This window comes from Accipiter gentilis, unplaced genomic scaffold, assembly GCF_929443795.1.
Source record: "Accipiter gentilis unplaced genomic scaffold, bAccGen1.1, whole genome shotgun sequence".
Lineage (NCBI taxonomy): Eukaryota > Metazoa > Chordata > Aves > Accipitriformes > Accipitridae > Astur > Astur gentilis.
The window spans coordinates 1-26,976 of NW_026060797.1; the positions used below are offsets into that span (position 1 = coordinate 1).

The 26,976-nt window shown below is 62.8% G+C and overlaps 3 protein-coding genes across 7 annotated transcripts; all 3 read left to right on the plus strand.

Annotated features, from left to right (window-relative positions):
• Positions 1–723: 723 nt before the first annotated feature.
• On the plus strand, positions 724–2,000 carry UXT (ubiquitously expressed prefoldin like chaperone; the record flags this gene model as incomplete). Its single annotated transcript, XM_049796725.1, has 3 exons — positions 724–833; positions 1,499–1,562; positions 1,662–2,000. Coding segments are annotated over 3 exons (228 nt in total), but the record flags the coding sequence as incomplete, so codon positions are not given.
• A 1,284-nt stretch (positions 2,001–3,284) lies between these two features.
• Positions 3,285–22,202, plus strand: CDK16 (cyclin dependent kinase 16). 4 transcript variants are annotated; one of them, XM_049796728.1, is made up of 17 exons: positions 3,285–3,432; positions 4,030–4,147; positions 5,911–6,044; positions 6,501–6,611; positions 7,083–7,139; positions 7,604–7,718; positions 7,954–8,048; positions 8,796–8,858; positions 11,246–11,369; positions 12,036–12,156; positions 12,845–12,942; positions 13,927–14,032; positions 14,339–14,381; positions 14,744–14,834; positions 15,394–15,472; positions 16,150–16,197; positions 16,800–16,850. In XM_049796728.1, the coding sequence occupies exons 2-16, from the start codon at positions 4,039–4,041 to the stop codon at positions 16,178–16,180; spliced, it is 1,377 nt and encodes a 458-aa protein (XP_049652685.1). In that variant the 5' UTR covers positions 3,285–3,432; positions 4,030–4,038; the 3' UTR covers positions 16,181–16,197; positions 16,800–16,850. The 4 variants fall into 4 exon arrangements, with proteins under 4 accessions (XP_049652685.1, XP_049652684.1, XP_049652687.1 ...); XM_049796727.1 differs by having other exon boundaries at positions 15,394–15,528; positions 16,800–16,812; XM_049796730.1 differs by lacking the exons at positions 15,394–15,472; positions 16,800–16,850 and adding an exon at positions 22,174–22,202.
• On the plus strand, positions 20,637–25,927 carry RBM3 (RNA binding motif protein 3). Of its 2 annotated transcripts, none has more exons than XM_049796732.1 (7): positions 20,637–20,759; positions 22,174–22,278; positions 22,772–22,878; positions 23,461–23,566; positions 24,403–24,484; positions 24,812–24,887; positions 25,717–25,927. In XM_049796732.1, exons 2-6 carry the CDS (start codon positions 22,176–22,178, stop codon positions 24,873–24,875), a joined length of 462 nt encoding a protein of 153 aa, XP_049652689.1. In that variant the 5' UTR covers positions 20,637–20,759; positions 22,174–22,175; the 3' UTR covers positions 24,876–24,887; positions 25,717–25,927. The 2 variants fall into 2 exon arrangements, with proteins under 2 accessions (XP_049652689.1, XP_049652688.1); XM_049796731.1 differs by having other exon boundaries at positions 20,641–20,759; positions 24,812–24,876; positions 25,717–25,911.
• The last annotated feature ends 1,049 nt before the right edge of the window (positions 25,928–26,976 follow it).

Below are 26,976 nucleotides of genomic sequence, written 5' to 3' on the forward strand. Positions count from 1 at the left end.
AGTTTGGGGGGGGGCACCCCAAAAATCTCCTGCCCCAAATACACCCCAAAATCCCCAAAAAACTCCCTGGGATCCCCAACTTTGCCCCCTGGCCCCCCCCCCCCCCAAAAAACACCCCCACCCTCAGCTACCCCCAAATCCCCCCCCCCCAAATACCACAGGGATCCCCAAAATCCCTCTTAGCCTCCTCCAGGGACCCCAAACCACCCCCTCATGGCCCCCAAAATAAGCCCATAACCCCCAGAGCTAACCTGCCCCCCCCAGGGGTCCCCACCCCCCCCCCCAGACCCCCAAAATGACCCCATAACCCCCCCAGTGCTACCCTGACCCCCCCCACGGACCCCCAAAATAACCTCATGACCCCTCCCATGCCCCACCTGGGACCCCAATACCCCCCCGGGACCCTCCTGGTAACCCCATAACCCCCCAGGCCACCCCCCCCCCCGTCCAGGACCCCCAAAATGACCCCATAGCGCCCCCCAGTGCCACCCTGACCCCCCCAGGGACCCCCAAAGTAATCTCATGACCCCTTCCAGGCCCCACCTGGGACCCCAATACCCCCCCTGGGACCTCCCCAGCGCCACGCTGCCCCCCCCACGGGACCCCAGTCCCCCTCAGGACCTCCAAAATGACCGCATAACCCCCCCGGCCCCCCCTGACCCCCCCAAGGGCCCCCCAGACCCCCCATAACCCCTCCCATGTCATTCTCCTTCCCCCCCCCCCAGACCATCCCCCCAGCGAGTTTTCGTGGCTCTGGGCTACGGGTTCTTTGCGGAGCTGACGTTGCCCGAGGCCCTGCGTCACCTCGATCGTCGCAGCCGCCTCCTCGACCGGTAAGACACGCCCTGACCCCGCCCTGGCCATGGCCTTAAGGTTTGGCCACGCCCCTTTCCTCCCAAAGGCTCCACCCACCCCCCTACGATAGGGGCCACCCCCCCCCCCAAAGTGGTGAGGCTCCGTAGAAGCAGCTGAAGGAAACTCCTGGGTCAATAGGCCACGCCCCCATGAGGCCACGCCCCCCACGAGACCACACCCCTCCATCCACACCAGGCCACGCCCCCCAAACAGGCTCCGCCTCCCTGCACTCAGCCATGAATCTCTCTAGGGTGGCTAGAGGAGACACCTTGCATGGGAAGCCCCGCCCCCCGCCAAGGCCACGCCCCACACAAGCCCATCCCCACTGACAAAGCCCCTCCTCTTTCTCCTAAGCCACGCCCCCTCAACCAGGGCCCTCCCTCCTGAGCCAGCCCACGAGTCTCTATGTGCAGTTCTGGGCTGGGCAAGCCACGCCCTCCCCCTGAGAAGACCACGCCCCCAAGCCCCACCCATCTTAGCCAGACCACGCCCTCCCGGACGCCACACCCTTTCCCCGTCACCAAGGGTGACCGACTCAACCTCCTCTGCAGGCTCCACCCCCATATCGGGGGTGGGGTGGGGGTGTGTGGGTGTGGTATTGGCTCCGCCCCCCTGAGGCCACACCCTTTCCTCCCCCCCCCAGGCTCAGCGAATCCCTGACGCGGGACGGGGCCAAGATCCGGGCGCACATCAGGCTGGTGCTGGAGGTAACCCCGCCCCCCTGGATGTCTTAGCCCCGCCTCCCCGAATGCCTTGTTCCCGCCCCATAACCCTGTGCCCCACCCCCCACCCCACCCCGCCCCCAGGGTCTACGGGAGCTCCAAGGTCTCCAGGACCCTCCAACGACCTCTGACCCCTGACAGCCTCAGGCCACGCCCACCTCGGATGCCCGGGTCGCTTCCTCAGCCCGGATAATCCTGGGTAAAATGCGTGTAAGCTTGGAGTAACGCGTGTGTAAGCCCAGAGTAATGTGTGTGTAATGCTGGAGTAAAGTATTTGTAAACCCGGAGTAAGGCATGTGTAAAGCTGGAGTAAGGTGTTTGTAAACCCGGGGTAAGGCATGCGTAATGCTGGAGTAAAGTATTTGTAAACCCGGAGTAAGGCATGTGTAAAGCTGGAGTAAAGTGTGCGTAAGCCCGGAGCAACATATGTTTAAACTTGGAGTAAGGCGTGTGCAAATCCAGAACAAGTATGTGTAAGCCTGGAGTAGTGCATGTGTAAACGTGGAGTAAGGTGGATGTAAATCTGGAGATAAGTGTGTAAATCCAGAGGAAAGCACGTGCAAAGCTAAAGCTGGAGCAAAGCATGTGTAAACCTAGGGTGAGGTATGTATAAACCTGGAGTAAGGTGGTGAGGAATGTGCAGGTGAGGGGACATGTGGGGGGGGGGTGTGCACCCCCCTCCCCAGCAGTGAGTAAACCCTGTATAAAGTGCGAGTAATCCTTGGGGGGGGCCACAGGTGAAGCCACTGTGGGTGGGGGGAAACCAGGTGTAAAAAAAAAAAAAAGGAGCAAATTGTACGTAAAGTATGAGTAAATGAGGGAAATGGGTATAAAAAGGACAAAGAAGGTGCAAATGGTGTGTAAAGCGGGGGGGGGGAAGGGAGGCGGGGTGAAAGCTGTAGGGTGGGGGGGCCGAGTAAAGCGCTTGTAAAGGTGGTGTAAATACTCCAAGGTAACCCAGGCAGTGGGAACGAGGGAGTAAAGCCAAAGTGGAGCGTAAACCTCCTGGAGGACCCAATTGGGGGGGGGGGGGCGGGGGGCAAAAAAGGACGGCTCACTCAAGCAGTGAGTAACCCCTGTGAAACCCTGTGAGTAACTCACGCAGCAGCCGTGAGGCGGGGGCGGGGAGGAGAAGCGTTTGTAAAGCAGGAGTAAACCTGGTGTAAAGAGTGCTGGGGAGTTGGGGGGGGGGTTCCCATGTGGGTGGGGCGTAGGAGTAACCAAGAAGTAACCCCGGAGTAACCGATGAGTAAACTCTGGGTAACATCGGAGCAACACGGGAGTATCCCATCAGTAACCCTGGAGTAACCTATGAGTAACCTCAGAGAACCCTGGTCACCCCCCCGCCCCGGGGCCTCTTTTGGGGGTCCCCCCCCCCCCCCAGGGTCTTTCCCAGCTGCCTCCAGCCTTAGGGGGCGGGGTCAGGGGTCGGGGGGGGGGGAGGGGACAGGATTTCCTATTGGTTGAATTTGGGGGGGGGGTGGTCCCCAGCCGCGCCTGACGTCATCCGGGCTGACACCCCCCCCCCCCCGCATTAGAGGACCCAGGCATACGGGGAGCGCCCCGCCCCGCCCCTCAGGTGGGCGTATCCTCCCCAAGCCCCGCCCCTTTCCCCTCCCAGCCCCGCCCCTGCCGGGCCTCCTCCCTCCCTCCCTCCCTGCCTGCCTTCGCCCCGCCCCTTCCCCTCCTCCTCCAACGTCACCCGGCCCCGCCCCTCTCGCCGCCATTTTGAGTCGCCGCCGCTTCCTCCTCACCCGGGCCCGGCCCGGCCCGGCCCCCCCCGGAGCCGCCCGCGGGGTCGGGCCCGGCCCCGCCATGGCCGAGGATTTTTGGGAGGCCCCGCGCCGTTGAGCCGGTAACGGGGGTTGGGGGGGGGGGAGAAAACCCCCTTTTATTCCTCGGGACCACCCCCCTTCCCCGGCTCTCCTCAGGCCGGGCCTCCCCCCCGCCCTCAAGCCTGTGTGGAGGTGGCTGGGGGGTGGTGAGGAGGCCACGCCCCTGTTGGCCACGCCCCTGTAGGCCACGCCCAGGGTCACCCAAGGGGGGGCGAGTTTTGGGGGGGACACACACATACAGGAGTTTGGGGGGTGGGGAGGAGGAGTTTGGGGGGACCCAGGAGTTTGGGGGGGGGGCAGAAGTTTGGGGGGAGCCAGGACGTTGCGGGGGTGGGGGGGGGAAGGAGTTTGGGGGGGGATCCAGAAATCTAGGGGGGGGGGGAAGGATTTTGGGGGGACCCGGGAGCTTGGGGGAAGCAGAAGGATTTTGGGGGGATCCAGGAGTTTGGGGTGGGTCAGGAGGTTGGGGGGGGACCCTGGAGTTTGGGGAGGAGGGAAGGATTTTGGGGGGGACCCAAGAGTTCTGGGGGGCACCCAGAGGTTTGGGGGGGTCCCAGAGGTTTGGGGGGGTCCCAGGTGTGCCAGAGGGACCCAGGTGTCTGGGCTTCCGCCCCCAGGGTTCCGCCATGGACCGGATGAAGAAGATCAAGCGGCAGCTGTCGATGACACTGCGGGGGGGCCGCGCCCCCGAGAAGAGCCTGGGGGAGCCCCGCGACGGCCACGGCAGCGACAGCGGTGAGCGCTGGCCCTTTAAAGGGACACCTTGCCCCTTTAAGGGGGACCCCACCCCCCCTTTAAGGGGAGCCCTGCTGCTTTGGAGGGGGTGCTTGTCCCTTTAAGAAGGTTAGGGCAGGGGTTGGAGAGTACCTGGTCCTTTAAGAGAGTCAGGGAGCAGGGGGTGCCTGTCTCTTTAAGAGCTTGGGGTTGGGGGTTGAGAGCGTGCCTGCCCCTTTAAGGGGCTAGGGAGGCGCCTGGCCCTTTAAGAAGCTGGGAGTGGGCCTTGAGAGAGGGTGGCTGTTCCTTGAAGAAGCGCAGGATAGGGCTTGGGGGTGCCTGTGCCTTTAAGAAGCTAGAGAGGTGTCTGTCTCTTTAAGAGGTTAAAGAGGTGCTTGCCCCTTTAACAGGCCAGGGCTGTGGGGCTCTGGAGGGGTTGCTTGGCCGTTTAAGAGGATGCCTGGCCCTTTAAGACAGCTGGGGTTGGGGGTCGAGGGGGTGCCTGCCCCTTTAAGAAGCTGGAGAAGTGTCTGCCCCTTTAAGAGGCCTGGGGGGGTGAGGGTTGGGAGTGGGCGCCTGTTCCTTTAAGAGGATGCCAGCTCCTTCAAGAAGCTGGAGAAGTGCCTGCCCCTTTAAGAGGCTGGAATGGAAATTGAGGGAGGTGTCTGTCCCTTTAAGAGAGCCAGACTAGGTTTTGAGGGGTGTCTGGCTCTTTAAGAGGCTGGAGAGGTGCCTGTGCCTTTAAGGCAGCAGGGGGTGGGACTTGAGGGGATGCCTGGCCCTTTAAGAAGGCTGGGGCATGGGTTGGTGGGGTGCCTGGCCCTTTAAGGGAATTGGGGTGAGGCTTGAGGAGGGTGCCTGGCCCTTTAAGAGGAGGAGCTGTGGGGTTTCAGGGGTGCCTGGCCCTTTAAGAGGGGGGGCTGTGGGGCTTCAGGGGGTGCCCCCCCTTCCCCCCCGCCATGTCCCCATCTGTCCCCACGCCCCCCCCCGCATCCCTCCATCTGTCCCCGTATCCTGTCCCCATGTCCCCTCCTGTGCCACCACCTGCCTCCGCGTCCCCCCCATGTCCCCCCCTGTGTCCCCCCATCTGCCCCTCCCCATCCCCAGGTCCCCTGTCCCTACGTCCCCCCTGTGTCCCCATGTCCCCCTCCGCCACGTCCCCCCATCTGTCCCCATGTCCCCATGTCCCCCCCAAATGTCCCCATGTCCCCCTTAAATGTCCCCATGTCCCCCCCCCTCCGCCGTGTCCCCCCATCTGTCCCCAGGTCCCCTGTCCCCCCCCAAATGTCCCCATGTCCCTCCCCCTCCGCTGCATCCCCCCATCTGTCTCCAGGTCCCCTGTCCCCCCCCAAATGTCCCCATGTCCCTCCCATCCGCCCCCCCTATACCCAGATGACCTGTCCCCATGTCTCCCCCCATGTCCCCCCCCCATGTCCCCCTCTGACCCCCCCGTGTCCCCCATCTATTCCCCCTGTGTCCCCTGTCCCTGGTGGGGAGGGGGAACTGGGGGGACCCTGGGGGAGTGGAGGGGGGTCCCAAGGGATTTTGGGGGGCCCTGGAGGGGGTATTTGGGGGGTGACCTGGGGACCTGGGGAGGACTTTGGGGGCTTTGGAGTTGGGGGGACCCTGGGGCTGGACACAGGGGGCTTTGGGGTTGGAGGGAAAGTCCTTTGATTTTGGGGGGGCTGTGTGTCTTGGGGTTTTGGGAGGGTGGTCCCTGGGGACCTGAGGGGTTCCCCGGTGGTTTTGGGGTGCCCTGACCCCCCCCCCCCCCCACTCCCCAGAGGCAGGGGCGGAGGAGGGGCGGATGGGTTCTGATGGGGAGAGCGACCCCCCCTCGGGAACGTCCTCGGAGGAGGTGGCCTCCCCTGTCCGCCTACGCCTGCGCCAGCACCCGGCTCGCCCTGGTTCCTCCGAGGTGGGGGGGGTCCTGGAGGGTTTTGGGGGGTCTTGGGTTTTTTTAGGATGGTCATGGGGGGCGTTGGGGGGCTTTTAGGGGGCTTCAGGGTGGTTTTGGGGGGCTAGGGGGTCTTGGGGGTCCTAGGAGGCTTTGAGGGGATTTTGGGGGGGATCCTGGTGGGCTTGGGAGGGCTTTGAGAGTGTTTGGGGGTGTTCCTCGGGGGCTTTGGGGGGTCCTGGGGGCTTTTGTGGGGGTCCTGGGAGGCTTTGGGGTGTCCTAGAGGATTTTAGGGGGCTTTGGGGGAAGGTTGGGAGGCCTTGGGGGGGGGTCTTGGGCATCCTGGGGGCTTTGAGGGGAGTCCTTGGGGGTTTGGGGGGTTTTTGGGGGGCTTCAAGGGGGTTTAAGGGGGGTCCTGGGGGGATTTGGGGGGGTTTTGGGGGTCCCTGGAGGTCACTTGTCTGCCCCCCACCCCAGGACATCAACAAGCGCCTGTCGCTGCCAGCTGACACCCGCTTGCCCGAGGGCGGCCTCGACCGGCTGGGGCTGCCCGGGCCGCTCAGCCGCCGCCTGCGCCGCGTCTCCCTGGTGAGTCCCAGTAGGGACCAGTATAAACCAGTACAAACCAGTGCAGACCAGTATGGACCACTGTGGACAAGTAGGAACTAGTAATAACCCCGGCAGTGTGCCCTAGTCCCTTCTAGAGGCAGCCCCTCAGCCGCTGCCTGCGTGGCCTCTTCCTGGTGCGTCCCAGTATAAACCAGTATAGATCAGTATAAACCAGTGTGAACCAATTTCAACCACTATAAACTAGTATAGAGCAATATAGACCGCTATAAGCCAACATCTTGCTCTGGGGCCTCCCAGTGCTTCCCAGTTGCTCCCAGTCCCCTCCAGCAGTGTCCCCCAAGCCTTGCTGTGTCCCAGAACAAACCAGTATAAACCAGTACAGGGTAGTATGAACCAGTATAAACCAGTATGGGGGAGGAGGGACTGGTGCCACCCCCCCCCCAGTACTTCCCAGTTCTCCCAGTAACCGTGTCGTCTCCCCTCCTCCAGTCGGAGATTGGCTTTGGGAAGCTGGAGACCTACGTCAAACTGGACAAACTGGGAGAGGTGAGGGGCGGTCCCAGGAGGGGCGGGGCAGGGTGGGGCGGGGCCACCAGGCGTGTCCCCAGGTGTCCCGTCCCCCTCCTCCGCACCGCCATGCCCTCCATCATGTCCCCCCCATGGGTCTTCGTGTCCCCCATGTCCCTTCTTGTCCCCCCCATGTGTCACTGTCCCCCGCTGTTTTCATGTCCCCCCCAATGTCCCCACGTCCCCACATCCTCCCCATGTCACCCAATGTCCCCCATGTCCCCCCAATGTCCCTGTGTCCCCTCACATCCCCGTGTCACCCAATGTCCCCCCCAACTGTCCCCCCAATGTCCCCATGTGTCTCCATGTCCCCCATGTCCTTCACGTCCCTATGTCCCCCTATGTCCCCCACGTCACCCCAATGTCCCCATGTGTCCCCCAATGTCCCTCATGTCCCCCTATGTCCCCCCGCATCCCCCATGTCCCCCCGCCGCTGTCCCCAGGGCACCTATGCCACGGTGTACAAGGGCCGCAGCAAACTGACGGAGAACCTGGTGGCCCTGAAGGAAATCCGCCTGGAGCACGAGGAGGGGGCCCCTTGCACGGCCATCCGTGAGGGTGAGCCAGCCTCGCACGAGGGCCTTGCACGAGGGCCGGGAGGGACGCTCTGGGACACACACACAGAGTGACACTAAGGGGGTGGCATGGGGTGGGGGTGGGTTGCGTGGGTGTGGCTCGCGTGAGGGCTGGGGGGGTCTTTGCGCAAGGGGGCTCGCACGAGGGCTCGCACGAGTGCAGAGTGTGGACAGGGCGCAGACGGGGGCTGAGGCCACTGTCCCCTCCGCACCCGCAGTGTCCCTGCTGCGCGACCTGAAACACGCCAACGTGGTGACGCTGCACGACATCGTCCACACGCCCCAGTGCCTCACCCTCGTCTTTGAGTACCTGGTGCGTGCCCCAAAATGTCGTCCCCCCCAAAACAGCCCCCTGCACCCCAAAACCTGCCCCCCTGCACCCCCACATCCCCCCCTGCACCCCAAAACCTCCTCTGCTCGCTCCCCCCGGTCCCCCCAGTTCCCACCCAGACACCCGTAGCTCCCTCCAAATCTCCCCCAGGGGCCCCCAGTTCCCCCCCAGACTCCTATAATCTCCCCCAAGCCCCCCTAAATCCCCCCCAGACACCCATAGACCCCCCTAAATCCCCTCAGGGCCCCCCAAATCCCCCCCAGACAACCATAGACCCCCCTAAATCCTCTCAGGGCCCCACAAATCCCCCCAGACACCCATAGACCCCCCTAAATCCCCTCAGGGCCCCCCAAATCCCCCCCAGACACCCATAGACCCCCCTAAATCCTCTCAGGGCCCCACAAATCCCCCCAGACACCCATAGACCCCCCTAAATCCCCTCAGGGCCCCCCAAATCCCCCCCAGACACCCATAGACCCCCCTAAATCCTCTCAGGGCCCCCCAAATCCCCCCCAGACACCCATAGACCCCCCTAAATCCCCTCAGGGGCCCCCCAAATACTTCCAGGGCCCCCCCAGAAAAGCCCATAGCCCCCCAGTTCCCCTTAAAGCCCCCCCAAATCCACTATGGAAACCCCCAAATGGCCCCAGCACCCCCTAACCCCCCCCCCCGGATCCCCCCTAACTGTCCCATTTTTGGGGTTTCCTCCTCCCCTCCCTCCCATTTCAGGACCGGGACCTCAAGCAGTACCTGGACGACTGCGGCAGCGTCATCAGCATGCACAACGTCAAGGTGTGTGCAAGGGCGTGCGAGGGATGTGTGGTGGCGGGGGGAGGTCTGGGGCGTGCGAGGGGGGGCTGGGGCGTGTGAGGGGCCTGGAAGGGTTTGCGAGGGGGTCAGGGGCGTGCAAGGGGTGTGTAAGGGGCATGCGAGAGGACCTGGGGTATATGAGGGGCGCGTAAGAGGAGTGTGAAGGGGGGAAGCGACGTGGAAGGGGTGTGTGAGGGGGGCAGGGGTGTGGAAGGGAGTCTTGGGAGCGCGAGCGGCGTGCGGGGGGCTGCGAGGGGCGTGCGACGGGGTCTGGGGCGTGCAAGGGCATGTGAGGGGGTCAGGGGTGTGCAAGGGGCATGTAAGGAGCGCGCGAGTGGGTCAGGGGTATGTGAGGGGTGTGTAAGGGGCATGTGAGGGGGGTCGGGGCATGCGAGGGACGTGCAAGGGGTGTGCAAGGGGGTCTGGAGCGTGCAAGGGCATGCGAAGGGGTCAGGGGCGTGCAAGGGGTGTGTAAGGGGCATGCGAGGGAGTCTTGGGGGAGTGGGTGGTGTGCGGGGGGCTGTGAAGGGTGTGTGAGAGTGTCTGGGGCGTGCGAGGGGTTCAGGGGTGTGCAAGGGGCACGTAACAGACACGCGAGGGAGTCAGTGACGTGCAAGCAGGGTGCAAGGGAATCTCGGGAGTGCAAGCGATGTGTGGGGGGGCTGCAGGGGCGTGCAAGGGGGTCTGGCACGTGTGAGGACACGCAAGGTGACCTGAAGTATGCAAGAGGCATGCGAGAGATGTGTGAGGGGATCAGGTGTGTGCAAGGGGAGTGCGAGGAGGGCCGGGGCGTGGGAGGGTCGTGTAAGGGACATGTGAGGGGGTCAGGGGCGTGCAAGGGGGTTTGGGACACGTAAGGGCGTGCGAGGGGGCCTGGGCCTCGCGAGGGGCACGCGAGGGCATGCAAGGGTGTCTGGGCTGTGCGAGGGGGGTCTGCGGCGTGCGAGGGGCGTGCAAGGGGATCTGGGGTGTGTGAGGGGGTGCGAGGGGGTCAGGGGCGTGTGAGGAGATCTGGGCCGCGCAAGGAGCGTATAAGGGGTGCGTGAGTGGGTCTGGGGTGTGGAAAAGGTGGGCGAGGGATGTGCGAGGGGGGCGGGCGTGCCGAGGGGCATGTAAGGGGGTCTGAGGTGTGGAAGGGGTGTGCAACAGATGCGTGAGGGGGCTTGGGGCACGTGAGTAGCTCTTGGGCATGTGAGGGGCGTGCAAAGGGATCTGGGCCCTAGAAGGGGCTCTAGGGTGTGGAAGGGGCGTGCAAGGGGGCCTGGGGTGTGCGAGGGGCGTGGGGGGGGTCCGTGCAAGGTGCTGAGGGGTGAGCGAGGGGCCCTGGGGCGTGCAAGGGGGCTGCGAGGGCGTGCAAGGGAGTGTGGGGTGTGCAAAGGGTGTGCGAGGGGGCTTGGGGCTTGCGAGGGGGTCTGGAGCGTGCAATGGGTGTGCAACGCGCGTGCAAGGGGCACGCAAAGGGCCACGCGAGGAAGTCTGGGATCTCCCAGGAGGACGCGAAGAGTTAGGGGTGTTACACCTGCAGGGGCATGTGCGTTGTGTGGTGAGCGTGCAAGTGTGTGTGTGATGAGTGCGCAAGGGGCGTGCAAAGGGTGTGCAATGGGATCTGTGAGGATGCCTGGGATCTCCCAGGAGAGCGCAAGGGGTTTGGGACCTCATAATCTGGCTTTATATGTGTAAGAGAGCTGTGATTGTGCAAAGGCTGTGTGACGGGCATGTGATGGACGTGCAACGAGTGTGCGAGGGGCGTGCAAAGGGATCTATGAAGAGCTCAGGCATCTCCAGGAAGGATGTGAAGGCTTCGGGGCTGCTTAGGAGGGCTGTGATTGTGTGACGGGCGTGTGATGAGCGTGCGAGGCGCATGCAACGAGTGTGCAAAGGGTGTGCAAAGGGATCTATGAGGGTGTTTGGGATCTTCCAGGAGCGCATGAGGCGTTTGGGACCTCATTGTGTGGCTTTATCTCTGCAAGAGGTTTGTGAATGTAAAAAGGGTTGTGCGATGGGTGTGCGAGAGGTGCGCAATGAGCGTGCAAAGGGTGTGCGAAAGGATCTGCGAAGAGGCGTGGGATCTCCCAGGAGAGCGTGAGGGGTTTGGGACCTTATGACGTGGTTTTGCACGTGCAAGGGGGCTTTGATTGTGTGAGCGGCTGTGCGATAGGCGTGCAACGAGCGTGCGAGGGGCGTGCAAAGAGACCTATGAGGAGCTCTGCCATCTCCAACGACGCGAAGGCTTTGGGACGGCTTAGGAGGGCCGCGACCGCGCGAGGGGGGCCGCAATCGCGCGACGGGGCTCGCGATAAGCGTGCGACGAGCGTGCGACAAGTGTGCAAGGGGCCATTTTGGGGGGCTGTGGGCTGGGGGGGGGGCAGCTTTTCCTCTTCCAGCTGCTCCGGGGTTTGGCTTTCTGCCACCGGCACAAGGTGCTGCACCGCGACCTCAAGCCCCAAAACCTCCTGCTCAGCCGGCGCGGGGACCTCAAACTCGCCGACTTCGGTCAGCGAAGGAGGGGGGGACACTGCAAAATCATCCCCCCTGCCCCGTGCACCCTTAAAATATCCTGGGGGGGACCCTGAAAACCCACCCTGGGAGCCCCAAAACCCACCCTGGGACCCCCCCTCCCCCAGGACCCCATTTGTCCCCCCCAGGGACCCCAATTACCCCCTCAGGGACCCCAACTCCCCCCTCCAGGACCCCATTTGCCCCCCCCAGGGACCCCAATTACCCCCTCAGGGACCCCAACTCCCCCCTCCAGGACCCCATTTGCCCCACCAGGGAGTCCAACGTCCCCTCCCAGGGACCCCAATTCCCCAGCCCAGGACCCCAACTACACCCCCCCCCAGCCCCGACCCTAATTTCCCTCCCAGGGACCCCAACTCCCCCTTCCAGGACCCCAATTTTCCCCCCAGGGACCCCAGTTCCCCCCCTAGCACCCCATTTGCCCCCCCCCAGGACCCCAATTTCCCCCTCTGGGACCCCATTTCCCCCCCCAGGGACCCCAATTCCTCTCCCCAGGACCCTGATTACCCCCCAGGAACCCCAATTCTCCCCCCAGAGACCCCAATTTTCCCCCCAGGGACCCCAGTTCCCCCCTTCTGGACCCCACTTGCCCCCCCCAGGGACCCCCCCTCTATAACCCCCTTCCTCCCCACCTCTCTCCAGGCCTGGCCCGGGCGAAATCCATCCCGACGAAGACCTACTCTAACGAGGTGGTGACGCTCTGGTACCGGCCCCCCGACATCCTGCTGGGCTCCACCGAGTACTCCACCCAGATCGATATGTGGTGAGCGCACGAGGGCCTTGCACGAGGGCTTGGGGGGCTTCACACAAGGGCTTGGGGGCTTCACACGGGGCTTGGGGGATTCACATGGGGGTCCCAGGGGTCTTGCACGGGGACTGCAGGCACCTCTGTGGCTCTGGGGGGGATTTGCAGTGGGTGTCTCGCACGAGGGTCTCGCACGAGGGTCTCGCACAAGGACCGGGAGCCTGGCACGAGGATGGGGGATAGGGCTCTGTGTCCGCCCAGGGGTCTCGCACAGGGACCGTGGGCTCTTGTGCGGGTCTAGAGGGGATTTGCAGGGGGCCTCTCGCACGAGGAGCTTGCATGGGGGTATGGGGGCTTTGCGTGGGGGTTGGGGGGCTCGCGTGGGGGTTGGGGGGCTCACACGGGGGCCAGGATGGGGTCCAGGGGTCTTGCTCGGGGACTGCGGGCTTTCGCACGGTTACAGAGGGTATTTGCAGGGGGTCTTTCCCGCAAGGGTCTCGCACAAGCGTCTCGCACGAGGGCAGGGAGCTCGCACAGGGGTCGCGATGGGACCCCGTGCCAGCCCAGGGGGTCTTGCATGAGTACTGGGAGCACTCAACGCCTGCGGGGGGCTGTTCCCGGGGTGAGGGGGGTCTCTTGCACGAGGGTCTCGGGCCTCGCACGAGGCAGGGGAGCCTCGCGTGAGGGCCTGGCACGGGTGTCGCAGGGGCGTGGGCTGCATCTTCTCAGAGATGGTGACGGGACGGCCGCTCTTCCCTGGCTCCACCGTGGAGGAGCAGCTGCACTTCATCTTCCGCCTCCTTGGTACGGGGCAAAACCTGGCGATTTTGGGCAAATTTGGGGAATTTGGGGGAAATTGGGGTGGTTGGGGGAAATTTGGGGGAAATTCTGGGGAATTTGGGATATATTAAGGTTTTTTTTGGGGGGCCAATTTGGGGGAAATAAAGGGGTTTTGGGGGAAATAAATAGGGGTTTGGGTGCGTTAAGGGGTTTGGGGGAAATTTGGGGGAAATTCAGGGGGTTTGGGGGAAATAAAGGGGTTTTGGGGCAAATAAATAGGGGTTTGGGTGCATTAAGGGGTTTGGGGGAAATTTGGGGGAAATTCAGGGGGTTTTGGGGAAATTGAGGCGGTTTGGGGTAAATTAAGGGGTTTGGGACAAATCTGGGGAGTTGGGGAAATGCTGGGGGTTTGGGGTAAATTTGGGCTGTTTTGGGGGAGTTTGGGGAAAACTCTGGGGAATTTAGGGTAAATTAAAAGGGTTTTGGGCTAATTTGGGGCAAATTTGCGTGATTTGGGGGAACTCTAGGGGATTTGGGGTAAATTAAGTACTTTGGGGCAAATTTGGGGGATTTTGGGCAAATTTTTGGGGAAATTGTGGAAGTTTGGGAGAAATTGAGATGAATGGATTTGGGGTGAATTTTGGGGAAATTTGGAGGGTTTAGGGGAGCAAATTTAGGGGGCCTTGGGGTGAAATAAAGGGGTTTTGGGTGTGAATAAAAGGGGTTTGGGGGTTTCGGGGGGTGAATAAAGGGTATTTGGGGCAAATTTGGGGGATTTGGGGGCAATTTGGGGGGGTCCCTGGACTTGGGTGGGGGTGCCTTGGGATTGTGGGGGGTCCAAGATGGGGGGGACTGGGGGGGTCCCCAGGGATGGTGGGGAGGCTGGGGTCACTGGGGGTCAGGAGTCACTTGGGGGGCTCCAGTGGGACTTGGGGATCGCAGGGGGTGTTTTGGGGTTTCCCCCCTGTGACCTGCTCTCCTGTTACCCCTCCCCCCCCCCCCCCCCAGGGACCCCGACAGAGGAGACGTGGCCGGGGATCGGGGCCAACGCCGAATTCCGGGCCCACAAGTACCCCCCGTACCCCCCCGAGGGGCTGCTGCACCACGCCCCACGGTCTGCCCCACGGATGGGGGGCTGCCCCATAGCAGGGGGAGGGGAAATCACCCTATAGCGGGGGAGGGTGACCCATAGTGGTGGTGGGGGGGGAGTTGCCCCATAGCGGGGATGATTTGCCCCATAGCGGGGGGAGGGCTCCATAGCGGGGGGGGTGACCCATAGCGGGGGGGGGGGGGGAGTTGCCCCATAGCGGGTGGTAGTTGCCCCTTAGGGGGGTTATTTGCCCCATGGGGGGTGGCTCTGCCCCATAGTGGGGTTTGGGGGGTACCTGACCCCTCCCCCTCCCCCCCCCGCCCCCCCCAGGCTGGACCACGACGGTGCTGACCTGCTGGGCCAACTGCTGCAGGTGAGGAGGGAGCCCCCCGCCCCGCCCTCCATGGCCCCACCCCCTCACCCCAAGCTCCACCCCCAAACGGTGGACCCTCACTGTGGCCACGCCCCACTTTCCCCCGGGGGAGTGGGGTGGGCGGGCGTGGCTTCCTAATCCCACCCCCATGGGTGGGGCATAAGCCACTCCCATATGGGCGGGGCTTAAACCCTATTTGGGGGGGGGGGCAACACACCCTGCCCCCATTGGGAGGGGGATAGGGGCGGGGCGGGGATTGGTGGGGCCATACCCACAAGGGGGGGAAGGGGGCGTGTCCCCACCCCTTGTGGGCGTGTCCCCACCCCTTGTGGGCGTGTGTCCTGACGGGGTGGGCGGGGCAGTTCGAGGGGCGGCGGCGGCTGCCGGCAGCGGAGGCGATGGCCCACCCCTTCTTCGCCTGCCTGGGACCCCGCGTCACCACCCTGCCGGACAGTGAGTGGGCGGGGCCTGGGGAGAAGGGGCGGGGCTTCTGGGAGGCGGGGCATCAAGGAGGCAAAGCCTTGGGGGGGGGGGGTGGGTTGTTGCAGTGGGGGTGTGGGGCGGAGCTGGGGTGGGTATGGGTGGTTTGGAGTGGGCGGGGTTGGAAGTGGGTGGGGCTTTGGGGAGGGTTTTTTTGGAAGGGTGGGGCTTCGCGGGTGAGGGTTTGGAGTGGGTGGAGCTCCGGTGGTGGGCGGGGCGGGGCTTTGTCAGGGATGTGCGGTGGGGGGGGGGCAGAGTCTGGAAGGGGGCGGGGCTTCACGGGGCGGGGAGGAGCCCATTGGTGGGGCGGGGTTGGCAGTGGGAGGTGCTTTAGGGGGCGAGGCTTAGCTACGGGTGGGTGGGGCCCCGGGAGGGGCGGGGCTTTATTGCCCATTGAGGAGTTCTGCTTGGGCATGGGAAGACCTATGCAAAGACACAGGGTGTGGCTTTCTCCGGTGAGGAGGGGCTTGGGGCAGGGCCACACCCCTTTTGGCGTGACCACGCCCCCTTGACGCGAGGCCACGCCCCCCAGCCACCTCCATCTTCGCGCTGAAGGAGATCCAGCTGCAGAAGGAGCCGGGGCTGCGCTCGGCCTCCCTGCCCCCCCCCCGGTCAGCACCCCCAAACCCGGGGACTCTCCCCCCATATCTGGGGACCCCCCTCCCAGGTCCAGACCCCCCCCCCCAAAACCTGGGGACCCCCCAAAACTCGGGGACCCCCCCCAAAATCCAGACACCCCCCCCAAAACCTGCCCCCCCCCCCCCAAAACTCGGGGACCCCTCCCCAAAACCCAGCGATACCACCCAAAATCTAGGTACCCCCCCCCCCCATAGATCCAGACACCCCCCCTTTCCAAAATGTGGGGGACCCCTCCAAGGCCGGGGACCCCCCAAAATCTGGGGGGACCCCCCCAAATCCAGACCTCTCCCCTTCCAAAAGATGGGGGACCCCTCCTGAAACCTGGGGACCCCCCCAAAATCTGGGCTACCCCCCCTAAAACCCAGGACCCTCCCCAAATCCAGACACCTCCCCCTCAAAACCCAGGGGCCCCCCCAAAACCCGCGCCCCCCCCCCCCCCCCCGAATCTGGGAGCCCCCAAAATCTAGGAGCCCCCCCCCCCCCCCCATCTGCACAACCCCCCCGAATCCAGGATCTTCCCCAATCTGGGGATCCCCCCCTAAAACCAGGGTGTGTGCCCCCCCCCCAAATTGGTGGGGACCCCCTTGGCCCACCCCCCAATATCTGGGTTGTCCCCCCCTGCCCCCCCCCCCCCCCTTTTTCTCCCCAGGTTCCTCCGCTTTTCGGGTGCTCGACACTGAATTCTGACGCTGCGCAGGTAGGACCCGCCCCCTTCCCCCCCCCAAATTGGGGTACCCCCCCCAAAATGGGGATGCTCCCCCCATGGGACCCCCCCTATCCTCCCACCCCCTGAAATTAAGGAGCAGCCCCCCCCAAAAAAGAGAATATCCATTAAATATGGGCAACACTCCCCCCAAAATGAACCTCTCCACCTCAAAATGGGGGAACCCCAAAATTTTGCCAACCCCCCCCCCCAAAAATGGGCGCAGTCTCTTTGAAAGGGGGGGGGAATCCCTTCCAAAATAGGCAGCACCCCCAAAATGGGGACTGCCCCCCAAAATGGGGACCCCCGGCCCAATTAAATGGGGGGACCAGACCCCCCCCAAAATGTGGAGGCTCCCCCCCCCCTAGTTTGGGGTACCCCCCAAATCTGGGCCCCCCCCCCCCCCCAAAATTGGTGCCCTGCCCATAGAAGTGCCCCCCACCCCAAAAAATAGGGGAGCTCCCCAAAATGGAGGACTCCTAAAAAACGGGGGAGTCCCTAAAATGGACACCCCAAAAAATGGGGGGGGTGTTAAATTTGGGGGGGGTGTCATCCATTTTGGGGGGCCCCCCCTTAACCCTTTCCTCTCCCCACAGCCCATGGACTGCTGCTGCGACCCCCCACACACCTGGGACACCCCAAAAGTGTTTGTGTGGGGGGTTGGCCCAAAACTGGGGGAGGACACTTTAAAACTGGGGGGGCAGAGCCCCCCCAAACTGGGGGGGGGCACCCCTCAACTTTAACTACAGGCCCCCCACCAAAAGCCCCCCCCAAAGAGCCACTGCTGGATTTTGGGGTGGGGGGGTAGGGGGGGTGGGGTCATGTGGGACACCCCCCCTGCCCACTGTGGGGGGGCACCCCCCTGTTTTTTGGGGGGAGTTCCCTCGATTTTGAGGGTGTCCCCCCCCCCAATTTACTTCGAGTTTTATTTTTTCAAGGCAATATTATAAATAAGAGTTTATATCTGCCCCTCCCCCCACAGGGGTGGGGCTTAGCGGGGGGGCAGGGCCACCTGGGGAGCGGTTTTGGGGTTTGGGGGAGTGGTGATGTCCTTTGGAGCTTACTCGGAGGTTACTTACACTTTACTCCAGGATTACTCGGGCCTTACTCGGGGTTTCTTCGCTTTCTGGAGGTGCTCCCCCCCTCCCGCCCCTCCCCCCCCCGGGTTGTGGGGGTGCCCCCCAGGGTTGGGGGAGCTTCCCCCAAGGTTACTCCCACTTTATTCCAGGGTTACTCCAGGGTTACTCAGGCCCAACTCCCCCTTTACTCCAAGGCAGCTCCGGCCCAGCTCTGCAGCTGCTCCTGCCCTACTCCAGCCTTACTTCACGGCTCCTCAGCCCCTACTCACTCACTACTCCAGCGTTACTCAGCTCCTACTCCTTGGTTACTCAGACACTACTCAGCCGGGGGGGGCTGCACCTCCTCCCCCTAATCCTGGGTTGCTCGTGGAAGTCCTTACTCTGAGTTTACTCAGCTCTTACTTTGAGGTTCCCCAGTTCTTTATTCCTAGCCAGAGCTTACTCCAAGGTTACTCATGGGGTCCTTACCCTGAACTTACTCAGCCCTTACATTGAGGTTAGTTGGTACTTTACTGGTACTTAGAACTTCCTCTAGGGTTACCGATGGGGTTCCTTATGCTGAGCTTGCTCGGCTCTTACTCTAAGGTTAATTGGTACTTTAGTTTTGGTCAGAAGTTACTCCAGAGTTACTCATTGGTGTGTGTGTGGATCCTTACTCTGGGCTTACTCCACTCTTACTCTGAGGTCATGCAGTACTTCTAGCCAGAACTTACTCCAGGGTTGCTCAAAGAGGTCTTTACTCTGGGCTTACTCAGCTCTTACTTTGGGGTTGTTTGGTATGTTATTGCTACTCACGGCTTATTCCAGGGTTACTCCACGTGGTTCCTTTTCCACCCCTTTCCTTTGCCTTTGCTCTTTACGGCAGCATTACTCAACCCTTCCTCGGAAGTTGTGTGCTTGCTTCTCCATTGCTGCCCGGATCCTTGGTGCAGCTACTCAGCCTTTACTCACCGCTTTCTGCTACTTGGCTCTCCCTATTTATCACTTTAGTCCCAGGTTACGTCTTCCTCAAAGCCCTACTCCAGCGTTACACAAATCTTGGTCTGCCCCCCATTTTACGCAGAGGTTACTCAGCCCTTAGTAACAGGTTACTTGTGTCTTAATGTTGACTTGCTCCACACTTGTAACTGGCCTTGTGTGTTGGGTCCTCAGAAGGGACTTTGGCCTTACTCAATACTTACTCCTCAACACTTACTCAGAGGTTACTAAGGCCTTAGTGAGCCAGCCCTGTTTAAGCCCCGTGTGGCGGCTTTTGGGGTTACACAGTGGCACCGCCTTTGGTACTCAGCCTTTACTCGGATGATACAAAGCCCCTCTCCTGCTTATTCAGACCCATGACCCTCCTCAGTCCCTCCCTTTTTTCGCCCCCCCCCCCCGCTACTTACTCTGAGGTTACTCAGTTGACCCGTGCCGTCTCTTTACTCAGAGGTTACTCGGCCTCAGCTCCAGTGTTTCCTGCTCTCCCTGCTCTTCCAAACCCTTTCTCTGAGGATACCCAACAGATACACCCCCTTGGCTGCTCGCCGTGGTATTACTTACCCTTTACTCTGAGCTTACTTCACTTCCAGGGCATGCTCAGCCCATCTTCTGGGGTTCACAGCTGTTACTCAGCCCTTTCTCTTGTCAGATATCTTGAAGTAGCTTGAGGTTTGTTACACTGAAGTTACTCAGCCACTACTACAGGTCAAAACTTTCACAGAGGTTGCAAAAGTTACTCAGTATGCTGGGGTGGGGGGAGGACTCCTTCCTGCGGTGTTGCTTAGCCCTTACTCCAGGGTTACTACATACCCTGTGGCCACACAGTCATTACTCTGAGGTCAACCGTTGGTTTGAAGTTACTTACCCCTTACTCCAAGCACGCCCAGCCACCACTTCTTACTCCAGGGCTACCCAATCCCCCACCACGAGGCTACTCACAAGTTACTCCAGGGTTACTGACACTTCACCCTGAGGCTACACACTTCCTTGGGGTTACACGCACGTTGCACCAAGGTCACACTTCACTCCAGGGTTACTCTGGGTTTACTCACACTTCACTCTGGATTTACTCACACTTCATTCCAGGTTTACTCACACTTTACTGCAGGGTTACTGACACTTCACCCTGAGGCTACACACTACGGGGGGGTTTATGGTTACAAACACTTTACGCTGAGGCCACACTTCACCCCAGGCTTACTCACACCTTACTCTGGGGTTGCTCATACTTTACCCTGAGCCAGCATACTACTCTGTGGTTGCAGTGCAGACACTTTACCCGGAGGGCACCCCTCCCCCCCCCAGGGTTACTCACAGCTTACTACGGGGTTACTCACCTGTCGACCCGAGGCCACGCACTTCTCTGGGCTTACAGACACTTTACACTGAGGCCACGTGTCACTCCCGGGGTTCCTCCCGCTTTACTCCGGGGTCACGACAACTTTACTCCGAGTTTACTCTCACTTTACTCCGAGTTTACTCACACTTCGAGTTTACTTGCACCTCACTCTGCCCCCTCCCCCCACCTCCCCGGCGTGTCCAGCATCGCTCAGGATTGGCCCCCTTTGCCCCCTCCCCCGGCTCCCTATATGTACCGTGCGTGTATATATGTATATAAGGGGATGGGCAGGGTAAGTTGGGTTTTTTTATATGCAGCATGAGACGCTGGTGGGCTCGGCCCCGCCCCCTATAGAGCCCATGTTGGGGGGGGGGGGCATAGAGCCTCTATAGTGCCTGGGGGCGGGGCCTGAGTGGGTGTGCCTCCCCTCCCCCCCCATGAGGGGCCCTATGGACTGTATAGGGGCTGAGCGTGCTGGTGGGGGGGGGGCGTATGGATGGGGGGGGTGGGGGCGGGACATATAGCCCCTATGCTGTCCGGAGGGGTTCTCCTGGGGGGAGGGGCGGGTCTATAGGGGCTCTGTAGGGGGCGGGGGGGCCTATAGCCCCTGGGGGGGGGGGCAGAGACCCCGTATGGGAGCCACTATAGTGCCCCGGGGGGGGGAGGGGGTGGGGTGGGGGGTCATATGGAGCCTATAGGTGCCCCCCCCCCCTCCCCCCGGGGAAGATACGTCATGGGGGGAGGGGGGGGAAGGGAAGGGGCGGGGCCGCGGCGTTTCTCGGCTGTACGGGGCACAGACCATTAAAAAAAAAAAAACCCCAAAAAACCTCCCGGGGCGGCCGGCGTCCACGTGACCCCTGTGTGACCCCGCCCCTCCCCCCCTTACAGGGACCCGGGAATCCGGTTAATCCCCGCCCCCCCTTCATAGGCGCTGGGGGGGGGGGGGGTGTACCACGTGTCTCCCCCCTTCCCGCCCCCCCTTCCCGGCCCCACAATGGTCTCTCCCGCGAGCGCGCGGAAAGGGGGCGGGGCGGGTATCCCGCGGGCCCAGCCAATGGCGTGCCGGGTAGGGAGGGGCAGGGGCGTGGCCGGTAGATAAGGGCGGGGCGGAGCCGGGCGCGGCCTCAGTCTGGGGCCGTTGGGCGCTGCGCGGGTGAGGGGTGAGTCGCCGCCGCCGCCTCCTGTCGCGATTCTTCCCCCCCAGCCCCTCCCCGCCCGCTTCTCTGTCGCGGTAGTGGCGGGGCCGCACTGCGCATGCCCCGACGCCGGGTCTCTCGCTCCTTTCCCACCCCCCCCCCCCCCTTCCCCTCCCCGGGCGCGTGGCGGGGGCGTGGCGGGTCCGCGGGCGGCGGCGCATGCGCGGGGGGGGGGGTGGGGAAGGGGGAGGGGCCGGGGAGAGGGTCGGCGCATGCGCAGAGCGCGGGGAAAGGCGGAAGTGGGGGGCGCTTCCGGGTGGCGCACGTGGCCGGGGAGGGTCCACGTGGGATGACGTCATGGGGGAGCCCCGGGGGAGGGGGTGGGGTCTCCCAATCGAGGTTGTGACGTCCTGGGGGGGGGAGCGTCCCACGTGGAGGGTCCCCGGTGGGGTGGTGACGTCACGGGGAAGCCTCCAGGATGGGGGTTTCCTCGTGAGATTGTGATGTCACTGGGGGCAGGGCGCCGCGGTTGTGACGTCAGGGGGACCCAATGGGGATCCTTGTAGGATGGGAGTTCCCTGTGGAGTTATGATGTCACTGGGGGGACACACGTGGGGGCATTCCCCCCATCTCACTTGTGATGTCACAGCAGGGCAGTGATGTCATAGGGAATTTTCAAGGGTGTGGGTTCCTTCTGGAGTTGTGATGTCACTGAGGGGGATATGTGGTGGTGGGCCCCACCGCTGTTGCGACATCAGGGCGTTCCTGCTAGCGTAGTGACATCATAGCGGACCCTCTAGGAGAGCGTTGGTTTCCTGTGGGGTTCTGACATCACTGGGGTGGGGGGATCCATGGCGGGATAGTGACAATATGGGGAGCTCTCTGAGACAGGGATTCGCTGTGGGGCCGTGACATCACTGAGGAGTCATGGGGGGGGGTGGTGAGGTGTCCCCACCGGGGTAGTGACATCACACAATACCCATGTAGGACAGGGCGTGTCCAGCTGGGTTGTGATGTCATCGGGGAGCCCTGTGGAGCGGGGTTGTCTGTGAGCATTATGATGTCACAGACGACCCAGGTGGCGTCCTCTCCAGAGCTGTGATGGCATAGGGCAGCCTTGGGCTTCCCCGCCGGATTTGTGACATCGCAGGGGACCCTTGGGGTTCCCCCACCAGTGTTGTGACATCATATAGGAGCCTTGGGGCTCCCTTGCTAGGGTTGTGACATCATGAAGGACCCACACGGGGTGAGGGCGGGGTTATGACATCACAGGGGAGCCCACCGAGGCTGGGGGGGGGAGGGGGTCTCAACAGATCTGCAATGTCAGGATCTCCCTGGCTTGTAAACGGGTTTCCCCCCCCCCCCCCCCCCCAGGTTCTGACATCATCTGGGGGGGTGGGGCTGCACCTGGTGACATCACACACGTGCCCCCACCCAGGCATGGCGGCAGAGGAGGGGAAGCTCTTCGTGGGGGGGCTCAACTTTGACACGGATGAGCAGGGGCTGGAGCAGCACTTCAGCTCCTTCGGGCCCATCGCCGAGGGTGAGGCACCCCCCAGCTGACCCCTCCCGGCCCCCCAAACCTTGGGGGACCCCCCCAAAAGTCTAGGGACCCCCCAAAACCTCAGAACCCCCCCAAAAGCTCTTGGAACCCCCAAATCCCCCAAAGGATCCCCAGTAATCCCCCTGGGAGGGTCCCCAAACCCCCTGGGACCTCCCCAAACCTCCCCAGGGACCCCCACCCCCTCCAGGGCCCCCCCCCCCAAAGCTCCCTAGGACCCCACTTTAGTGGGGTGATACCCATGGGTGGGGGTCTCCATCTTCTCTGGGACCCCATAGGGGTGGGGGCAGCCCTGGGTGCTGGTGGTGGGGGTTTCCCATGTTCCCTTGGGACCCCAATTTTGGATTTTCATTTATAAGATGAGGGTGGGTTTTTTTTGGGGGGGGGGGGGTTTCCTTTTTTCTCTGGGACTGCACTTTGTGGGGGGGAGTTGCCACCCCTGGGTGGGGGTCCCAACGCACCCTGATGCCCGCAGTGGTGGTGGTGAAGGACCGGGAGACCCAACGGTCCCGCGGCTTCGGCTTCGTCACCTTTGCCAACCCCGAACACGCCAGCGACGCCATGAGGGCCATGAACGGCGAGGTGTGTGGGGGGGGGGAGGCCTTCCAAAGGGGATTTTTGGGAATTCTTGGGATTCCCTGAGGGGGGGGAGGGGTCTGGGGGGTCCCTAAGTGGGTGTAGGACATCCAGAAAGGGGTCTGGGGGGAACTTGGGGGTCCCTCATGGGATCTGGGGGTATTGGAGGGGGCCGTAAGGGGGCCTGGGTTGGCCCTAATGGGGTGTGGAGGGTCCCTAAAGGGGTTTGGGGGACTCTTGGGGGTCCCTACGGGGGTCTAGGGGGGTCCCTAAGGGGGTTTGGGGGTCACTTGGGTGTCCTAAGTGGGTGTGGGACACCCATAAAGAGGCTTGGGGTACACTTGGGGGTCCCTAAGAAGGTCTTGAGGGTCTCTTAACAGGGTTGGGGGGCATTTGGGGAGCCTATGTGGGTTTAGAGAGTCCCTAGGGGGGTCCGGGGGGGGGTCGCAGGGGTACTGGGGGGCACTTGGGGGTCCCAAATGGGGGTCTGGGGTACTTCGGGGGTATGTGGAGGGGGTTGGGGGGGCCCTGAGCCTGGTTTTAGGGGGGATGAGGTGACCCCAACATCCTTCCCCCCCCCCCCCGCAGTCCCTGGATGGGCGACAGATCCGGGTGGATCATGCCGGAAAATCCCCCCGCGGTGCCCGGGGGGGCTACGGGGGGGGCCGGGCCCGGGGCCGGGGCTACGCTCGAGGTATTGGGTGGTGGAATTTGGGGTGCTTGGGGTGGGTGGGGGGTCCTGGTGGAGTTTTGGGGGGGGGGGGCTGGGGGGGTCTTTGGGGGTGCTGTTGAATCGTTGGGGGGGCAGTTAGAGGGTTTGGGGGGCTGTGAGAGGGTCTTGGGGAGCTTGGGAGGATTTGGGGGGGTTGAAAGGGATTTGGGGGGCCCTGAGGGATCTGGGGGGGTAATTGGGTGCTTGGGGGGTTTTGGGGGGGCTCTTAGGGAGTTTGGGGGTTTTCCATGGAGTTTGGGGTTTTGGGGGGGGCTTGGGAGGATTTGGGGGGGGGTTGAAAGGGATTTGGGGGGTGCTGAGGGGTCGGGGGGGTGGGGGAGTAATTGGGTGCTTGGGGGGTTTTGGGGGGATCCTTAGGGGGTTTGGGGGGGGATTTGGGATGACTCAGGGGAGTATAGAGGGGCTTTTAGGGGGAGCAGTTAGGAGAGTTGGGGGTTTGGGGGGGGCTGGGGTGTCTTTAGAGGAGTAAGAGGGAGTTTTGGGGGAGCACAGGAAGTTTGGGGGGGCTTTTTGGGGCACTGCGGGGTCTTTGGGGCGGCAAGAACGGGATTTGCGGGGGCCTGGGGGTTTTGGGGGGAGCCAGAAAGGGTTAATTTGGGGCCTTTTGGGGGGGGCTCTTAGGGCGGTTGGGGGGGGGCAGCGGAGTGTCAGATGGGTTGGGGAGGGCACTGGGGGGGTTGGGGGTTTTGGGGCTCCTATGTGGGACTGGGAGTTTTGGGGGAGGGATTGAGGGGGGGTTGGGGGAGGTCTCAATGCCCCCCCATCCCCTTAAATTTTGGGGTCATCCCCTCCCCCAGGAGGAGGTGATCGGGGCTACGGGGGCCGCTATGAGGGACGCAGCGGGGGGGGCTATGGGGGCTCCCGCGACTATGGTGGCCGGTAAGGAGGGGGGGGGCACCCATGGGTGCTGGGTGGGGGGGCTGTGTATGCTGGAGGAGGGGCCGTGGGTGCCTGGGGGGGGGAGGGGGTGTCTTTTGTGTGCTTGGGGGGGCCCTATGGGTGCTGGGGGGGGGACATGGGTGCTTGGGAGGCGGGGGGGCTTGTGGGTGCTGGGGGGGGAGCTCATGGGTGCTGGGGGAGGGGGGGTGTTGAGGGGGAACTGATGGTTTTTGGGTGGTTCTGAGGAACTTGGGGGGGGTCCCGTGGGTGCTGGGGGGGGCCACCCATGGGTGCTGACACCCCCTTCCCCTCCCCTTCCCCCCCCAGAAACCAGGGGGGTTACGGCGAGCGCTTCCCCTCCGCTTCCTACCGGGACAACTACGACAACTGAGGTAGGGGCACGGTAAGTGGGGGGGTGGGGGGGGAACCCCCCAAAAATAGGGGGGGGGACACCCTGGGGTCCCCCCCCCACACCCATGAGCTCCCTCCCATGAACTGGGACCTCCTGAAAACCTCCTATCCTTGCAGACCCCCTGCAACCTCTCGTTTTTGGGGGGGGGGGGGGGGGGGGGGAGGGGGAGCACACAGGGTTTCCTGACCCCCTCAAATTATTCTGGCAGGGGGGTCCCTGATCCCCTCCCCCACCATCCCTCAATTTTGAGAGGTCTGGGAGGGCCCCCCCCCCTTACATCCCCTATTTTTGGGGGTGTGTGTGGAGATCCGTGAACCCCCTCTCCCCATTTTGGGGGGGGCTGTGGTGTTTCTTGATTTCCTGCTAAATTATTTGGGGGGGTGGTTTTGGGGTTCTCTCCCCCACCATGTCCTCCATTTTGGGGGGGTGAGAATCATTGAGCCCCCCAGAACCCCCCATTTTGGGGTCCTGTGGTGGTCTCTGCCCCCTCAAATTATTTTGGGGGGGTTCTTGACTCCCCAAACCCCCATTTGGGGAGGGGGCTACAGGGCATCCTGCCCTCCCCAAATCATTTAGGGAGGGAATTTTGGATTGCCCGCACCGTCTCCCATTTTCTGGAGGGGGATTGGGGTCCCTGAGTCCCCCAAACCCCATTTTGGGGGGAGGGATGACTCCCCCCCCAATTATTTTGGGATCTCTCCTTCATATCCCCCATTTTGGAGGGGTTGGGGTCCCTGTTCCGCCCCAAACCCCCATTTTGGGGGGGGGTCTCCGAGTGCCCACCCGGCCCCTCCCCCGCTGATCTCCTTCTCATCCCCAGCTTGGACCCTCGGTGCTGGATTTCGGGGGGGCCCCCGAACCCCCCCGGGGTGGGGGGGACACACTGTCCCCTCCCCCCCCGGGCCATGGATGGACGCCGAGGGGGGAGGGGGACATGGTGGGGGTGGCGGGTGGAGGGGGGGGCATGACCTCCCCCCAGTTTGTACTTCCTCAGGTCCTATTAAAGGTTAGATCCCTCCCAGGATTGTGTCTCTTCCCTGGTCTTCTCGGGGTGGGGGGGTGGTGGTCCTGCTCCAAGGTGGCATCTCTGGGGGCTTCAGTCCCCACGGGGTGGCCCTGGTTGACCATAGGATCTTCAGGGGTTTCAGTCCCTGGGGGGTGTCCCTGGGTCACCGTGCGTCCTCCATGGCTGGGTTGAGGCTATCTTGGGTGGTTCTGCTCCATCGTGAGTTTGCTGTGGGCTTTATGATGTTGCTGTTCCATCATGGATGCTCCGTGGGCTATGGTGTTGCTGGAGCGTTGCTAGTCCACCATGGATCCTCCACAGGTTTCAGTTTCCATGTAGTGTCTTGCTCCACCACGGGTCTTCCATGGGTTTTGGTTCTTCTAGGTTGTCCTGCTCCACCATGAGTTTTCCATGGGCTTCAGTCACCATAGGGTGTCCCTGCTCCATCATGGGATCTCCAGGGGCTTCTGTTCTTCTTGGGTCTCCTGCTCCAAGGTGGGATCTTGTGGGCTTCAGTCCCGATGGCGTAACCCTGGTCCACCATGGCTCCTCCATGGTTGGCTTGCAGCCACTCTTGGGTGTCCCTGCTCCACTGTGGGTTCTCCAAGGCCTTCCTTTCTTCTGGGGTGTTGCTGGTCAACCGCTGGTCCTCCATGGTTGGGTTGCAGCTCCTGTTGGGTAGTCCTGCTCCACCGTGGGTCCTCCGCAGTTGGGTTGTAGCTGCTCCTGGATGTTTTCTGCTCCACCATGGGTTTGCATGGGTTGAAGTTCTTCTGGCGGTGTACTGCTCCGTCATGAGTCTTCCATGGGCTTCAGTGCCCATGGAGCATCTCTTCTCCAAGGTGGGATCTCCAGGGGCTTCAGTCCCCATAGCGTCATCCTGCTCCACCATGGGAGCTCCGTGGTTGGGTTGCAGCCACTCTTGGGTGTCCCTGTGTGAGAGACTGAACTGTGAACTATTTATCTCGAGCCGTTTGTCTCTGGGATGGCTTGTTTAAGCAGGACACTCCTCTGTCCATAAGGACGATTGCCAGGCCACTGAGGCATCCAGGGAAGGAGCTGGGCGGGAGCTGG

Excerpts from the sequence above, each read along its gene's own strand:
- RBM3 (XM_049796732.1), top strand. The coding sequence starts at position 22,176 with ATGGCGGCAGAGGAGGGGAAGCTCTTCGTGGGGGGGCTCAACTTTGAC. Across the intron at positions 22,279-22,771 it reads CTTCGGGCCCATCGCCGAGG|TGGTGGTGGTGAAGGACCGG; the intron begins GTGAGGCACCCC and ends TGATGCCCGCAG. Across the intron at positions 24,485-24,811 it reads TCCCGCGACTATGGTGGCCG|AAACCAGGGGGGTTACGGCG; the intron begins GTAAGGAGGGGG and ends TTCCCCCCCCAG.
- CDK16 (XM_049796727.1), top strand. The coding sequence starts at position 4,039 with ATGGACCGGATGAAGAAGATCAAGCGGCAGCTGTCGATGACACTGCGG. Across the intron at positions 4,148-5,910 it reads CGGCCACGGCAGCGACAGCG|AGGCAGGGGCGGAGGAGGGG; the intron begins GTGAGCGCTGGC and ends CCCACTCCCCAG. Across the intron at positions 12,157-12,844 it reads TCCACCCAGATCGATATGTG|GGGCGTGGGCTGCATCTTCT; the intron begins GTGAGCGCACGA and ends CGGGTGTCGCAG.